At 37.8% G+C, this 17,298-nt stretch overlaps 1 protein-coding gene across 4 annotated transcripts in view; it reads right to left on the reverse strand.

Annotated features, from left to right (window-relative positions):
- Positions 1–9,514: 9,514 nt before the first annotated feature.
- EPS15 (epidermal growth factor receptor pathway substrate 15) overlaps positions 9,515–17,298 on the reverse strand; it is a 151,504-nt gene continuing 143,720 nt past the window's right edge. For 2 of the 4 annotated variants that reach the window (XM_043578752.1, XM_043578751.1), the window contains exons 24-25: positions 13,462–13,655; positions 9,515–11,139 (exon numbers count right to left, since the gene is read on the reverse strand). In XM_043578752.1, the coding sequence (XP_043434687.1) occupies positions 10,993–11,139; positions 13,462–13,655 (341 nt within the window). In that variant the 3' untranslated portion in view covers positions 9,515–10,992. The remainder of the gene's footprint in view (positions 11,140–13,461; positions 13,656–17,298) is intronic. The other 2 variants (XM_043578754.1, XM_043578753.1) reach the window with 1 other exon arrangement.

A 17,298-nucleotide genomic window follows, 5' to 3' on the forward strand; every position in this document is an offset into this window, starting at 1 on the left:
TTAAGTACAGAAGTCTGCATTGCCAGGGCTCTACGTGAATGGGGTGGGGGGCGGGTTGGGACTGTAGGAGTGGCAGGTAGGGGAGCAGGGAGGTAGGTAGGAGCTGCCTGGCCTGGGAGTGGAGGCTGCTGGCAAGCAAGGCACTGGGACAGGAGGCTGTGCACAGACTTCTGCCTCCCAGAGCCCCCGTGGGAGGTGTGGGAAAGAGAAGGAGCCACAGCCTGTCTCCAGTACAAACTTTCTTTGAAACCGCGTATTTTGTCTTTGGTTATGCGCGTTTAAAATTTTCACTTTATTTTTTAAAGTAAGCTCTACACCCAAAGTGGGGCTTGAACTCATCGCTCTGGGATCAAAAGTGGCATGCTGTACTGCGCCAGCGAGGGGCCTGCAAAAATTTCCTTTATCCAGTAGATGAATCTGCTCTGGAGCAAGGTGAGCCCCTGACAGTGCAGTCCAGCAGGCTTCCACAGGAGACTCAGCTAAGGACTAGGAGCAGGGTGTCTTGAGGAGGATCACTGTAAGTCCAGCATGAAGGATGGATTCAAAGGTCCCTGGAGACTTTCCTGTGAGAGGATGGAGGTTGAAAACAGGATGGGGCAGGGTGGCTGAGGGACCATTTCTGTCTCCCTTTGGCTTGGGTTTGTATTGCAGGCACTTGTGCAACACAAATCATGTATCTACTAAATGGTGACTGATTCTGACAAGTCTGAGCCCTTCTCTAATGTGCCAAGCCCTAAGCCAGGTGTTTTTACACAAGTTCTCATTTAATTTCATCTTATTAAATACTTACTCCCATTTTACAGTTGATTAAACTGGGGCTCAGAGGGGAAAATGGACTTCCCTGAAACTAAGCTGTGGAGCTAGGTCTTACATCCAGGTCTGTCTGCTTTATCTGCTGCTGGCCCCCCAACCCCACCCGTGGTTGCACGTGGGCTGGGCAATGGAGAGGGAGGCCTGGGCAGAGGGCAGAAGCCTCAAGGATTATCAGGGCAGTTTCTCTCAATCTTCCTTGGTAGAAGAGAAAACACGACCTTTCCCCCTTTCTCTGAGAATTCATGTCATGGTCTTGGCAGATCAACAAGGGCCAGAGAATGCTGCCTATCTGACCACAAAGCTAGAGCTTCCGGATCTTGAAATTCCAGTTACATCCACCTAGAGGCCCAAATCCCTCAGCCCACAGGGCCTTGCCCAGTTTGGCAGCATTGGGAATTACAGATGGCCAACTTCCTTCTGGGCTCACAAGGATGAATATCACAAGGCCTCAAAAGCCTGGCCTCCTATAATAGGCCCAGAGCCCAGTCAAATTCCATTTAGAATTAAAGTCCCACCCAGCCTCTGTGCCCACAGGCAATATTACTTCCTCCAGGAAGCCCACCTGTATCTCCTCAGTGGAGGAACCTCTCCTTTTTGGAGGTTACATTTGTACCTGTCTCTTTCACAGCATTTAGCACTACGTATTTTTTAATCCTTATGTTAGTTATCAATGACCAGTTTTACTCTTCAGATTTCTAGCTGAAAATACAGAGAATATCTCACCTCTGTGTGTTGCATGGATGCTGGCACCACTGCTACACTAGTAGGTGCTCAGAGCAGAGTAAATGAAGAAGGAACTAATATTTATAGTTTCTACCCTGTGGAAGGCACTATGCTGAGGGCCTTTACATACCCTACCTCTAACTCAGACAACTCTGTTTTGAGAATATTTGAGTCTGAAGTTAAGAAATGTTCCTGAGATCAAGTCAAGGAGCTAGGATTCAATCCCAGTGGTCTCAAACTTCAAGACTTGTTTCCTGTTCTTCCTCTTCACCTTTTCCTTCCTCTTCCTCTTTGCCACCATCATCTTCTTCATCATCATCATCATCACCATCAGTTGTCTAGAACTATCTTAGGCATTATTCTAAACTTTTCAGATGTACCAGCTCATTTTATCCTCAGAACAACCCTATCAAGTATTTCCTTTTACAATCCCAATTTTTACAGTTGAGAAAATGAGGCAGAGTAATAAGTAATCTGCTCAAAGTCAAAAAGGCTAATCAGGTGGCAGAGTGAGGATTTAACCCAAGCAGTCACCCTTGAGTCTATATCTTAACCCCCAGCCCCAGTCGGCCTGCCATACAAGCTCTTAGAATGCACTCGGCATTTGTGAATCACTTTCCCAAAGCTTATCTGATTTTGAATCTCATAACAACCCCAAGGTAGAGCAGGTTTTATTCTTTCTCTTGCTCTGGAGCCAGAATGCCTGAGTTAGAATTTTGGCTTCACCACTTGACAGCTGAGTATCGCTTCAGGAAAGTTACTTAACCTCTCTCTCTGCTTCAGTTTTCTCATCTGAAATGGGGACTGTGTAAAATGGGGATAAGAAAAGCACCTAGCACAAGGCTTGTTGTGAGGACTAAATGAGTTAATGCAAACAAAACAGAATAGTGCCAAACACGTAGTGTGTGTTATGTGCACCTCCTACTATGTAACAGTTTTATTCACAATCCATGAAGAATGAAGTGTTCCATGTCAATAAACTGTTCAGTTATACTGAAGTTTATTCCCTTTAATTTAACCATGGTTACACATTTTTCCTAAAGTGTATCATTACCTTTTCTGTTTTCCTAAACACAGACATGACAGCTGTTAGTGAATATCTGCCATGTCAAAGGAATAAAGACTTCATATCCATCATCTTTAATCCTCACAGAAACTGTTATCTGAGAGGTTAAGAAGTATACCCACAGTCACACAGAAAATGATAAGGCCAGAATTTAGACTCATGTTCATAAGACTCGGAGATCTGGATTCTTTCTACAAGGCCAGAAACTTTCTCAGAAAGCTGTGATGAATCAGGGTTTTCTTTGAGAACATCAGTTCCTGTTTAGGGCCCAGGTTTACTGTGTTTGATCTTTGTTACCACTTAGGTCCAAAGGGCTGCCTTTAAGGCCAGGCATACAAAAGGCAGCCTGGTAGTAGAAAAGCAGGTCTCAGAATCAAGGCACCTGGGCTGGAACCTGGCTTGGTCTCTACTAGACTGGGTTGGGCTGGGGCAGGGAGGGTGGTCATTGCTAAGTTATTTCCATCTCTCTATAAACTCAAGTTTTCTTTCTGTTAGAAGTGTTTTGAGGATTAAATAGGGTTATATATGTTAAGAGCCTTAGTGCTAGACTCAGAGAAGCTCCTCAATAACTATCAGCTACTTTTCCTTATTCCTTTTCCTTTCCACAAAATAACTCAGTCCTCTCAAGTTGGGACTCCAGAGCAAACAGGAGAGGCTGAAACTAAGCCCTTACGTATTGGGCAGCTGAATACAGTCTATATATACTTACTGGGGTGGGGAAGAAAAACAGGTGGGGTCTTTCTGCAAAGACACACCTTCCCCTCCATGAGATAATCTGTATTATTAACCTGAATACATAACATTAGTACCTACTTACCTTTCTTATTTGAAGAGAGATGTTAAAAAATCAGTGATAAACATTTTATCTTGTGACCCAGTGCATATTCAATAACAAATTCTATTTCACAATTTTTAAAATGATGATCTTTAACATGCTGAAAAATTTACAAATGAAGTATAAGATTTGCTTCAAAATAACATGAGAGGAAAAAAATAACTTGAGAGGCAAGTGGACAGGAATATAGATAAAATTAGATTGGATACGAATTGGTAACTATTGAAAGTGATTATTGGTACTATACTATTCTTTACATTTTTTTTCCATGCTGCTTGATTCACTAAACTGATTTCACAACCCAACTAATGTATCACCTGTTGCTTGCAAAACACCAAGTTAGTATAAAATTAAGCACATTTCAAAAGGATCCCATTACTCCATAATCTGATTGCAGGTACCTTTATTTCCTTCAAGCAGCATTTTCTCAAGATTTGTTTAAGGGGGAAAAAACAGCTTACATGTTCAAGCCATTAGTGATCAAATACCAATCAGAAATTAAGGTTATGAAGAAAAGGCCTCCTAAGGGGTTAGGATTTTAACCTGAGTGTGATGGGAATCAGCGTCATGCTTTATTGTAGGAGTGGTAGGGGCAGATTTTGGATTTTGACTCTACAGGAATCTGATTGCAGCATAGAGGATGGTTTGGAAACAGAAAAGAGAACAACAGAGATTAGTGGCAAGGAGATTAGGTTTTGGCAAAGTCTACAAGAAAGATGATGAAGGTCTGAACTGGGGCAGTGGAGATCCAACTGCGGATGGAGAGGATAGATTTGAGAAATATATAAAAGGCAGAATGGTTAGGGCATGTTGATGGCTTGGAGGAGGATGGGTCAGGGAGAAGGCCTGGCATATATACACACAATAAATAATATAATCAATGAAAATGTGTAATCAAAGACCCAGGGAGATGCTTCGCTAAGAACTCAAATTGGGGAAAGTCAGCCTCAGGAGGAGTTAAGCTATAAAGTCCACATACAATGGATGAAAGCAAAGATATGCAAAGTCATCTCAAAGAGAGACTAGCTATAGCTACTCAACCAGCCAAACCAGACTGTAACCTGATTAAACATATTAATCTAAAAAATGTGTTCATCAGATGGCCCAGGCAGCCCTGGCTGCAGAGAGAGAGGAGCTTCAGAGGCAGGAGGCATCTTGGCACCACCGGCAAGAGGGAAATCTTGTTCAACCAATTGTGGGTGTTCTAAGCCCTGTGGCAACTTTTGCTGAAAACTGACATTCTGGTCTCTACAGTAGTCCCTGTGAACTTGCTTAATCGGAGCTCTGTTTTACTGATGAAAATCAAGTTTCTAAACTTGAAGAGCAGACCTTGGGCCACGCTGAATTCACTAATTAATAAATGCTGCTTAAGAGGTCTCCTGGGAGACTGCCAGGATTTCTCAGTCAACAGAGCCCTAACGTCAACAAGTACGGCCTTGTGAGAGCTATACTTTTTAAAAGTTTCTAGTCACCATTTGTTTTTACCAATGCTAGAAGTAGAATACTTCCTCTGGGAAGACTTCCCCGATCATCTGGGCTAGAACTATTCTCTCCTTCCTCTGGGTGTCCCGGCATTCCTATTATAATCCTCAGTGTGTAATGTTGTGGAATTAATCAAGAGAAGATGTTTATCCCTCCTATTGCATCACCACTGATGGCAAGGCCCTCATAAGAGTCTTCTATGTCCCTAGCCCAGCACAGCACTTGGAACACAATACACCTTAGCAAAAGGTGAATGGAATGACTGATTTTCTCACTGTACGTTTCCAACACTCAGACATTTAGGGATTTCTGCCAGTAAGAGGTACACTATAGATCTATGCATCAATAATGTCTTAATATAAGGTTTTTTCAGCAGAACAGAGTGATTGAGGATGGATTCTGGAGTCAGACTGCCTGGATTAGAATCCTAGCTTGGGCACTTGTCAGTTCTGGATCTTAGACAAATTATTTAACCTTTTTGTACCTCGTCTTTAAACTAGAAATAACAGTACCGAACTTAAAGGACTGTTATGGAGAATAAAAGGAATCATTATATATAAAGTGCTTCAAATAGTACTGGCAAATAGTTAAGTGTTGTTAGCTTCCAATAATTTTTTTTAAATAACTCTATCCACAAAAAAGAATGGAAGTGCTTTACACTATGAAACAGAATCCATAAGTCAAGTATAGAATGACAAGGTGCAACAGCATGGCAAACTAAATTAGTAGATTTAATAAAACTTGCAGAATAGAGGCTTGGAAGTTAGCCTCTACTCCAGTGGTTCTCAGAGTTAGGTTCCCTGGGCCAGCAACTTTAACATCATCTGGGAACTTGTTAGAAATTCAAATTCTTGGGTCCAACTCTAGACCTACTGAAATCAGAAAAACTCAGATAGGGTTGCAATCTGTATTTTAATAAGCCCTCCAGGTGATCCTGGTGCTTGCAAAGTTTGTGAACCACTCCTTTCACTCAACATATACATCTAATCAGCCTTGAAGGCCTGCTAATTCTCCTAAATTAATTGGTCCCCATCTCTCAGGCCTCAGCCATAGCCACATTTTAGCTCCTTACCATCTCACCTGAATGATGCCAGCAACCTTCACCTGCTCTTCTTGCCTTGCCTGATTTCCCCGTAAAGCAATCCTCCAAGTCACCACCAATAAGATCTTTCTTACATACAAACACAAATACTTCACTCTTTGCCCACAGACCTAAACTCTAGCCACAGTGAATTACTTTGATACCTGCTACTTGCTAGCACACTATACCATGTCCTACCCCTTTGTCTTTTTCTTTCTTTCTTGAGAGCGAGAGAGAGCGAAAGGGCAAGAGAGGTAAAGAGCATGTGCATGCAAGCAGGGGAGCAAGGCAGAGGGAGACAGGGAGAGAATGTTAAGCAGGCTCCATGCTCAGTGCAGAGCCTGACACTGGGCTCAATCCCACAACCCTGGGATCATGACCTGAGCCGAAATCAAGAGTTGGATTGAGCCACGCAGGTGCCCTCACTTTGTCTTTTATATGTAGTCATCGTCTCTGCCCAGAATGCCTCATCCCTTTGTGCAGCAAATTCTTCAAAAACTACTCTTTGCCTACCATTTTATGCATTTTTCAGAGCTTTGCAAGTACTGATAAATTACTTTTCATTGTTGCTACCTTTGTGATTTTAAAATTTGTATTTCTTTAATAAAAGCAACATTGACCATCTCCCCTATGTACTTACTTATCACTTATGGTAATATTAACAACTAACAATGGTTGAGTGCCTTCATGGGTCAGAAACTATTCTAAATCTTTGTAAGGATTAAGTATGAGAATGAATTGGAAAATGTCTTTGAGATGCCATGCGCTATGTAGTAGGTCTATTTCATTAATCAAGAGCAGATATTACATGGATTATTCTATTTATGATATTTCTCCTCTGGCTTCTCACCTTTAAAAGAAATAGCAAGTAGTGGTTAAAACTCTGGTGCCAGATTCCTGAGTTCAAAAGTGGCCAACTCTGCCACTTACTAGGTACACAACCATGGCTTAGTGGGGCATCTCTTCTATACAATGGGGACAATAATAATTATTATTATGTTTACATTACAGAGTTACTGTTATTGTGAGGATTAAATGAACTAATATATGTAAAACACTAAGGATTCAGCCTGGAGATTAATATGTTATTTGTTGTTATTATTTTATCATGTCCTGTTCTTGGTATTTCCTAGAAACAAACTTTTTCACACAAAGACAAAGCATGGTAAACCGGAAAGAGTATCATGTTTTAGAATTAGAGAGACCAGAGTTCAAATCCTGGCAAATCTACTTGTTTTAATTTTTTTGAGCCTCAGTTTACCCATTTCAAATAGAGGATGATAATAGTACTACTTAAGGCTGTTGTAAAATTAAACAAGAAAACACAGATAAAATGCTTAGTATAGTGCTTCACACTCAACATGTATTCAATAACCAATGGCTTTTTCTTTCCTTTTTTTTTAAGATATAATCAGTTTATTATAAAAGAGACATGGAAATTATTTATATGATGAAAGATTCCAGAACTTCAGTGGAATGGGCAGCTTCATCTGAAAATCATTTCAATAATGACTTATTTCAGTCTACATACTTTCCGAGAATGTCACCATCTTTAAATAAGAAGTAATCCTTATCATCTAGAACTGCTCTGGTGCCTCCATTATTCTGGAAGAAGAACTTTCTCTCCAACTTTTACAACTGTTGAAATCTCTCCACCTTTAGAGCACGATCCAATAGTTACTACTGTTGCCTGCAATACTTTTCTTTTAGATTTTTCTGGAAGCATGATGCCTCCCCTTTGGTTACAGTTTCGGCTACACACCTTTCAACTAAAACTTGGTCAAAGAAGGGCACCTGGATGGCTCAGTAGGTTAAGTGTCCAATTCTTGATTTTGGTTCCGGTCATGATCTTATGGTCACGAGGGTTGTGAGATCGAACCCCACGTCAGGCTCTGTGCTGGGTGTGGAGACTACTTAAGATTCTTTTTCCCTCTCCCTCTGTCCTCCCCCCACATGCGTGCTCTCGCGTGCTCTCTCTCTCTCTCTTAAAAACAAAACAAAAAAAACAAAAACAAAAATAAAAACCCAAAAACCTTGGTCAAAGAGGGAAAGAAACTTTCTAAATGCCTGTCCTGCCATTCTCCACTCTCATACTGCCATCACAAGGAGACCAATAGCTACTTTCACTACCAATAATAACATGGCTGACTTTAATTAAAGTAAGTAACATTAAAAAGCTGCCAAAGTGAAATCCTTCAGAAAAATCCTATGAGTCAAGTATTACAATATTCATTTAGATAACGAAAATGAGGCTCAGGGAGGCTAAGTAAGTTTCTCAAAGATATCTTTCTCCAAACTGGCAGACTAGGGATTCAATCCCAGGACTGCATGAATTTTTTATGTCATGGTGCCCTCCTAGGGTCCAGGTCACAAATCCTCACTCAACAAATATACACAAAGCCATGTATGTTTCAGACACTGTCCCTATGCATACACATTTCCTATCTTTCTTTCACAAAAACAGGACATGATAACTAAAAATAGTAGTTGATATTTATTGAGTATTTACTCTATACCAGGTACCGCGTCAAGCACTTTACACATATTAATCAGTGCTGACTGTATACCTACCCCTCCTTGGAAACAGCATGGATGTAACAGAGAACTGCAAAACTCCATTTCAAATAGGATATATGGATAGTATGCTTTATTATTACTTAAAGTTTATTGTTCTCATAATTACAGGCTACAGTTTGGAAGTTTGAAACATAAGAGAAAAGTCTATAGAGAGCCCAAATAAATTTGAACAAGTATGTGGAAGATGGTTAAAACTTTGTAAGTAGTGCCACTTAGCTCTCAGGAATACTTATCTGTCCTTTTAAAGCACAGGCTCTGCAGCCAGAGTCAACGACATAAAATGTAATCACAAATGACTCTAAGACATTCATTTTCTACAAGTGAGCATGGAGCGAGATATATATATATATACACATATATATATATATATATATACACACACACATACATATGTATATAATATATATACATACTTTAATATTATATTGGCCCACTGAGTACACATATTTTAACAAAAGATAAGAATCTATGTAATCCAGTTAAACAAACATAAGGTTAGGGTACATTTATTACATCGAAAGTTGGTGTTTATAAGTTACAGATATTTAATATTTTCCAGAGTGGCTTTTTAATTAAAAAAAATATTTTAAAAGCATTTCATACATCTGTTCATTTTCCCAGTGCAAAAGAAGGTTATTCAAGTCAACTTACCTTTTTCCTGAAGTTTAAGGGGAAGGAAAAAAACCCCCAAAACCACTACCTAACAACTCCCAACACTACCCTCTCAATCAACTTTTGTAGTATATCCTTAGGTCACTGGATTAGTTTATCAAAATTAAACACTTACGATTATGAGTCAGCCCTTGCTTCGTATGTATAACTTCTATGCTGAAATGTTTCAATTTATAAAAGTAGAAAAAAGCAGTGCAAGAATGTGGTTTAAGTTTGTTTTAAATTGTGTGTGGAGAGAAAAAAAAAGCACCATTTCAAGATAAAATGAATTGGATATTTTGGAATTTATTCATAGGCTAGGCAATAAGTTACTCTGATTAACACAGATCAATACCACCTTGACTTGGTGACCACAGAGATTTTTAGTTTGTAGGTGCATTTTTCATCTTGGTATTCAATACATTATCTAAGTCAATTACTGATGTTAAAAGAAAACTAAGGTTATTCTACAATTTACAGCCTACACCACAGTCTATTTCAAATTCAGCTTGTCTGCTAGGTCAGTTTTACAGGAGACAGGCTTTGAACACATGAAGAGCTTTGACAATTTGGTAGGTCTCTTCTCTCCCAATTAAAAAAAAAAAGATTTTTTTTGCTAGCCTGCCAATTTTATAGGTTAAAAAACAAACAAACAAACAAACAAACAAACAAACAAACAAACCCAGGAAGAGAATTAACTATTTTAAACCACAAAGATGGACAAAAAACAATAATATGATTTAATACATGTCACTTCTCATTTGTATTCAGTGGAAGTTTTTACAGTTCAAGTAAGTGAGCCTTCATTAAAGGAAACAAAAATATATGTATACAAAAATTTAAAGTACCTTCCAGTTCTAGCTTGCTAAAGTTTCTTCTGCAAAGTACAAAAATAAACCTACCATGAACTAAGGAGGACAGTGCCATACCAATGGCAGAATGGCTGCCATGTTAAGATTTTTGCTTACCTTATACTGATGACGATACTTTAAGTGATACGGTTTTCTCCACTATCTAGTACTTAAAATTATGGAGAGGTAATCTGTTCATCTAAAATTCTTTAAATCCAGAGAAATTTTTTTAAAAGTATATTTCACACATGAGGCTTTAACATTTTTATTTAGGACAAGATTGAATCTGAAGCTGTAATGGTTCAATCTAAAGCATTCCTTTTTCAATAGTGGAGTCAATTTACGCAAAATATTTTTCCTTGTCTATAAAAAACAAATTGAACGGTATTAATTATAAGGAAATACAAACATATACTTTAAACTAGCCAATTTTCACTATCATAAAAGAAATAGGATGTTCTTTCCCTTCCCCTCCCTCAACCATTCAAATCAGAGAAGAGTACTGCAAACTTTAAGAACCCCACTGGCTATCATCAGAGTAACTACAGAACAAGGGTAGCACAGGGATGAAACTATTTCTGTATATTCCAGAAGGCAGAAGCTTGGGTACTCTAGCTTTACAAGTAAAAGCACAGGCAGGCAAAAGCTCACAGTAAATGCACACCAGAATAGGGGTGTAGGTGAAGTTGTCTGACTGGGTTACTGCTTTTATAGGTGGAAAGAAAAAAAAAAGACAAATCTGAAATGGAGTAAGAAACAAAAACAAAAAACCAAAACAAACTTTTGTCACATTTACAGGAATTGCAAACCTTTTGTATTCCCATGCTCATAGGTAGTTTTCATACACACTGTAAAGAGCTTCAGTATTCAGGAAGAAGAATACTGTATGGTTGACAAAGGACAGGAGAATTCTTCATGCTTCTGATATCTCAGATTTGCTGAGTGCAATAGCCAGTTCTAAGTCTTCCTGCTCTTGCTGATTCAATCGGGCAAGCCTCTGCTCTTCCTCTCTCTCACTTTCCCTCTTGGCCCATTCGATCATATCTTCTTCAGAGGGATACTGCCATTTAAAAGACAGATAAACAAGTTAATGAGTAAAACAAACAAAAAGAAGGAAAACAGTTGTTACAAAGGACATTAAATACTTGTTTCACCTGCAAGGACTCTGGGAATAGTCTTATTTGCTACCTGTTAATTTTTTTTCCCTGAAAACACACTTAGTTTTACCAGTTATTAAATGTGGTTTAATTTTAAAAGTTATTACAGTCTACTGATAGAAAGTCTATAAAACTAAATATTAAAACACTTTTAAAAAGTAGAAATGCTTAAGGTGAATTAGGACATTTACAAACAGGTAGGCTAGCCTTTTAATGTAATGCAAAACACTAATTACTTCAACCTCAGGGAGCATCCTCACATGATCAATCATTTCAGCTTAATCCTACTGATGATTTCCTACCTTACCCTTGCTCTCATGTACAGAAAAACTATGTAGCAAGAATATGCTGATTTTGCTATACATAAAAAAAGCATACTGGGTATACTAAACAAGAAGTGGACCAAATTATTTTTTTAATGCATTGTAAAGATTTTTGCAGGCACTGAGAACTTTTTGATGCAGTCTAAATAAAACTATACACTTAACATTAATAAACCTTAAACCTTAACATCAGTCAGGGAAATATTTTTATCTACCCAAAACAGCAACACTGACAGATACAAAATAAAAAAGTTTTCCTTGGTTTGAAGTCTTGTCATACAAAGGAATACCATAACATGATGAAATTAAAGAAATTGTCAGGCTTTTTGAAGATGGTAGCTTTTTCCCTAGTGAGTTAGAGGGAGTTTGAAACTTAACAATACTTAACAAATCTTTCATAATGAAAAAAGGCAGGCATTTTTATTATGAGTTGCGTTATACTATATTGAAATTCTGAAGTATAAAATAAGCATAATGCCTCTACTATTGTTCAAGACTTATTCCAATAAGATTCTGACTTGCTGAAATCATATTTAAGATATTAAATACCACAGCCAGAAGGTATTTTATAATAAGCAGATTATAATTTCCTAAAGAGAGCAATTTCTGGATTCTCTGCTTGAAACAACTCAAATTCTATGTAACAAAGTTAAGTCAGTATAATTCTGACACTCCATTTTCTAGTATTCAAAATATTGATTCTTATTCTGCTCCTTCACATTCAGAAGAAGCCACTGGACTTCTGACTATGGAGTACATAGTCAAAAGCTGGAAAAAAAGAAAAGAATGAAAGGTAGCTTAGTCTAATTTTGTCTGCATGCAGATTCCTGGCTACCTCCTCTCCAACCAGAAAGAGCTATAAGGATACATTGCCTGGTTGAATGACCCAATGCTATACCGAGGGAGACATGAGACAGACTGTGGCCAGGGTTACCCAGATCTTCTATTTCCAAATACATCTCAAGGGACTAAGGTGGTAAGCAGAGGAAAATTATAGAAGAGGCACTATGAAAGTCGTTGTCTAAAAAAAATCTAGGGAAATGAAGCTTCTGTTACCTACTCGAAGATTCTTATTTAAAAAAAGCTTTGTTTTTATGTAAATAATGATGGAATATATATCACTGCTTTGTCCCTCCAGAGTGACACCTCCATAGTTGGTTACTCCATTTCTGTGATCTTATAGCCCTTATCTATGGGTTATCACAGCATCTTTCCAGTGTTTTTAATGGTCTGCCTATTTCAGTCAGCTCTGGGAGAATGCAGAGTAAATATGGAATATATGGAATTTCTAATTGTGAATTAGAGCCCTCCAAATAATTAAAGATTGTTTAGCTTGACAATTGTATTTATTTCATAAAACCAACATTTACATTTTAAAAATACTATCTTATAAAAAACAGAGTTTTGCCTTCTATTCAAAGAATCCTTGGCCTTATCCTCTCATATAATACTTGCTGACAGGTCTCCAGAAATCACGAAAACTTTATACACAAACACACATACACAGTTACAAATACATAAGCTCATTATTGCCATTATTCATCCAGCGGGCAGACAGCAAATGACTCTCTAATGGCCCATCATCCATTACAATTTGCAAAATAATAACTGTCAAGATTTCATTTATATGTTTACTAAGACTAAGAGAAGGGTTTGCAAAACAACTGGTATATATCACAAGAACTAAGACTACTAAAATCATTTGTGCAATGGAACAATGTTAGAACCATCAAAACAGAATCAAACAAATTTTGGTTGGGAGAGGAATATAGGTCATTTTTTGTATGTTGGTAAATTTAGTTGAAATGATGCAAATTTGGCAGACTCCAAAGTAATCTCTGAAAACCTTTTAAACTGTAAATGGAAATATTTTCCCCCAACCAGCCCATTCACAGTACTTACAGCACTGAAGTTAGCAAAATTGCTTGGGTCAGCCTCTTTATTGGTAGTGGTAGCAGTGGTAGTAGTAGAAGTGAATGAATCACAAAACATATCAGGATCTTTTTCTTTAGGGCTATCATTGTCTGGGAAAGGCTGAAATGGATCATTCAGTTTAAAAGGATCAGAAGAATCCAATTTGTTGATGGGTCTTTTCCCTGGATCAAAATCATTACAATTAACTCAACATGCAAAAATGGCAAACAAACACAGAAGAACATGAACACAGAGAGCATTAAAGAACTGGGGGTGGGGGAAGGGAGGTGAGTGCCTAGAGCACATTTTTTAGTATGGTCTTTAATGACCACACCAAAGGTCAGTCCTCAACTCTTTAAGACACAACCTCTCAAATACATTCCAGCTATATGTTGCTAAATGAAGAAACAGCAAAGGGGAAAGGAATGGGCCAGGAATCATTTCTGCCCAGAGAGTAAATCCTGTCTTCCCCAAAGCAGCATGTTCCCAAGAAGAGAGAGGAAAGGATGAAACAGGAAGAGATGACAAAAAATAAAGACAGAAATGGTCTTTGCTGTTATAACCTCAGCCTGATAGAGCAGGAGTAAGGGCAAATGACCTCTGAAAAATGACTATAACCCAGCAATTGCACTACTAGGTATTTATCCAAGGGATACCGGTATGCTGTTTTGAAGGGATTCATGGACCCCAATGTTTATAGCAGCACTATCAACAATAGCCAAACTATGGAAAGAGCCCAGATGTCCATCAATGGATGAATGGATAAAGATGCAGTATATATACAATGGAGTATTACTTGGCAATCCAAAAGAATGAAATCTTGCCATTTGCAACTACGTGGATGGAATTGGAGGGTATTATGCTAAGCAAAATTAGTCAGAGGAAGACAAATATCATATGACTTCATTCATATGAGGAATTTAAGAGATAAAACAGATGATCATAAGGGAAGGGAAACAAAAATAATATAAAAACAGGGAGGGGGACAAAGCATAAGAGACTCATAAATACGGAGAACAAACAGAGGGTGACTGGAGGGGGTGTGGGAAGGAGGATGAGGGGCATTAAGGAATCTACTCCTGAAATCATCGTTGCACTATACACTAACTATTTTGGATGTAAATTAAAAAAATAAAAGTAAAAGTAAAAATAAAATAAAATAAAATAAAAGACTATATTCTTCTGATTTTTCTCTGGATCAATCTATCTATCTAATACCTGGGAACATGATTAAAACTTACCTTGGTGTACCCCACCTCCTTTTTGCCACCTACGATATTTCAAATTGAAGAATGAAGAGAATGTTTTGAAGCCCAGGGCCTAAACTTTTGTGGTTGCTGATAAACTAATTTTTGATCAAACCACAGTGTTTTGCTGTCGCTCAACTCATCACCATTTTCAAACAAGTTCTCTAATTTTAAAGTCTTAACTTAGTACTTCTTGAAGGAAAATGACACATACAGGTGTTAAATATTTTCAAATACGTATTTTTCCTAAAATTTTTTAAGCTGCTAATAGCAATCATAACAGAGTCTTTTCATCACTGTAGCAGCTTACAAAAGATGTTCAAATCGATCCTTCTAACAATCCTGTGAAGGTAGGCAAAATTGGAGTTTTTGTCACCATCTAACAGCTCAGACAGCTGAGGCTCAGACATATGAAATTACACACTCAAGGGGCACATAGGTGGCTCAGTCAGTTAAGCGTCCAACTTCGGTTCAGGTCATGATCTCGCGGTTTGTGAGTTCCAGCCCCACGTTGGGCTCTGTGCTGACAGCTCAGAGCCTGGAACCTGCTTCAGATTCTGTGTCTCCCTCTCTCTGCCCCTCCCCCACTCACACTCTGTCTCTCTCTCCTTCAAAAATAAACATTTAAAAAAATTTTTTTTAAAGAAATTACACACTCAAGATCACAGAGCTAGTCTGAGGACACTCAGATTTAGCACCCAGATCTTTAAGCTCCCAGTCTCTTTAAGCTCTCTCCAACAAACCATCCTTTTTTCCTTGACACTTCTATAGTGATGTATACTCATTTTGCTGAAAATCCTTAGATTATATATTATTTTACTTAGGATTTAAAAAAATAATTTCTCTGTTGGCATCACATAGGTATAAAACTTAAATAAGGGGCGCCTGGGTGGCTCAGTTGGTTGAGCATCCGACTTTGGCTCAGGTCATGATCTCACAGTTTGTGAGTTCCAGCCCCACGTCAGGCTGTGCACTGACTGCTCAGAGCCTGGAGCCTGCTTCGAATTCTGTGTGTGTCTCTCTCTGCTCCTCCCCTGCTCATACTCTGTTTCTCTAAAATAAATAAATGTTAAAAATTAAAAAAAAAACCAAAAAACAAAAAAACTTAAGCTAATTGACTCATTTGTGTTTTTTTCTTAATTTTAAGTCCATTATAGTTAACATAAAGTATCATATTAGTTTCAGGTGTACAGTGTAGTGATTCAACAATTCTAATATATTACTCAGTGCTCATCACTGTAACTCTTAATCCCCTGCACCTATTTCACACATCCCCCACCCACCTCCCCTCTGGTAATGATCTGTTTATTCTCTACAGTTAAGAGTCTCTTTCTTGGTTTGTCTCTTTTTTTTTTCCTTTATTCATCTGTTTTGTTTCTTAAATTCCACATATGAGTGAAATCATATGGTATTTGTCTTTCTCTGATTTATTTCACTTAGCATTACACTCTCTAGATCCATCCATGTTGTTGCAAATGGCAAGATTTCATTCTTTTTTATGGCTGAGTAATATCCCACTATATATATATATATATATATATATATATATATATATATACTGCATCTTCTTTATCCAATCATCAGTTGATGGACATCTGGGCTCTTCCATATCCTGGCTATTGTAAATGATGCTGCTATAAAGTAGGGGTGGATAAATCTTTTCAAATTAGTGTTTTCATATTCTTTGGGTAAATACCCAGTAGTGGAAATACTGGATCACATGGTATTTCTATATTTAATTTTTTGAGTAACGTCCATGCTATTTTTGACACTGGCCACACCAGCTTGCATTCCCACTAACAGTACACAAAGGTTCCTTTTTCTCCACAACCTCAACACTTGTGTTTCTAGTGTTTTTGATTTTAGTTATTCTGACAAGTGTGAGGTGACATCATGTAGTTTTGACTTGCACTTCCCTGACAAAGAGTGATGCTGAGCATCTTGTCATATGTCTGTTGGCCATGTGAATGTCTTCTTTGGAGAAATGTCTGTCCATGTCTTCTGCCCATTTTTCAATGGGATTATTTGTTGACTTATTTGTTTTTTAATATACTCTTGACAATCTTACCTTCTAGAAATATATAATATAGGCTCTTTTTCCTTAAAAGATAGAAATCATTTACTTTGTTTACCTGATTTTCCAACAGACAATTGAGTATTAACAATTGTACATGCAATTTTTTAAGTCAAAAAAGAAAAAAATAATCTGCCCAAGAAATACCACAGGGAGGTTATTATGAAAGGCAAGCATAAAAATCTGTAACTACTGTGGCTAAAAATTTGCCAAGGAGTGATACGTGATTAAAATAACCATGTACCAGATAGGTCTTCTCACATAACAGCCTAGCAGCACTATGTCTACTCAGGGATTGCCTTTTTAGCCACTTCTTGTGAACTATCTTCGTTAAAAACAAAACAAAACTAAAAACTAAAAACATTAAGAATTTATTCCTGGACCAAAAAAATTACTTTCAGAAAATAAAGGAATCTCTTACTAAGTGAGGTAAGATAATACTTTGCTTCAAGAAAAATACCTTCTTTTAAATTGCTATGTTGCTGAATTCTGGATACCAAAAGG

The sequence above is a fragment of the Prionailurus bengalensis genome, chromosome C1 (genome assembly GCF_016509475.1).
Source record: "Prionailurus bengalensis isolate Pbe53 chromosome C1, Fcat_Pben_1.1_paternal_pri, whole genome shotgun sequence".
In the NCBI taxonomy this organism is placed as follows: domain Eukaryota; kingdom Metazoa; phylum Chordata; class Mammalia; order Carnivora; family Felidae; genus Prionailurus; species Prionailurus bengalensis.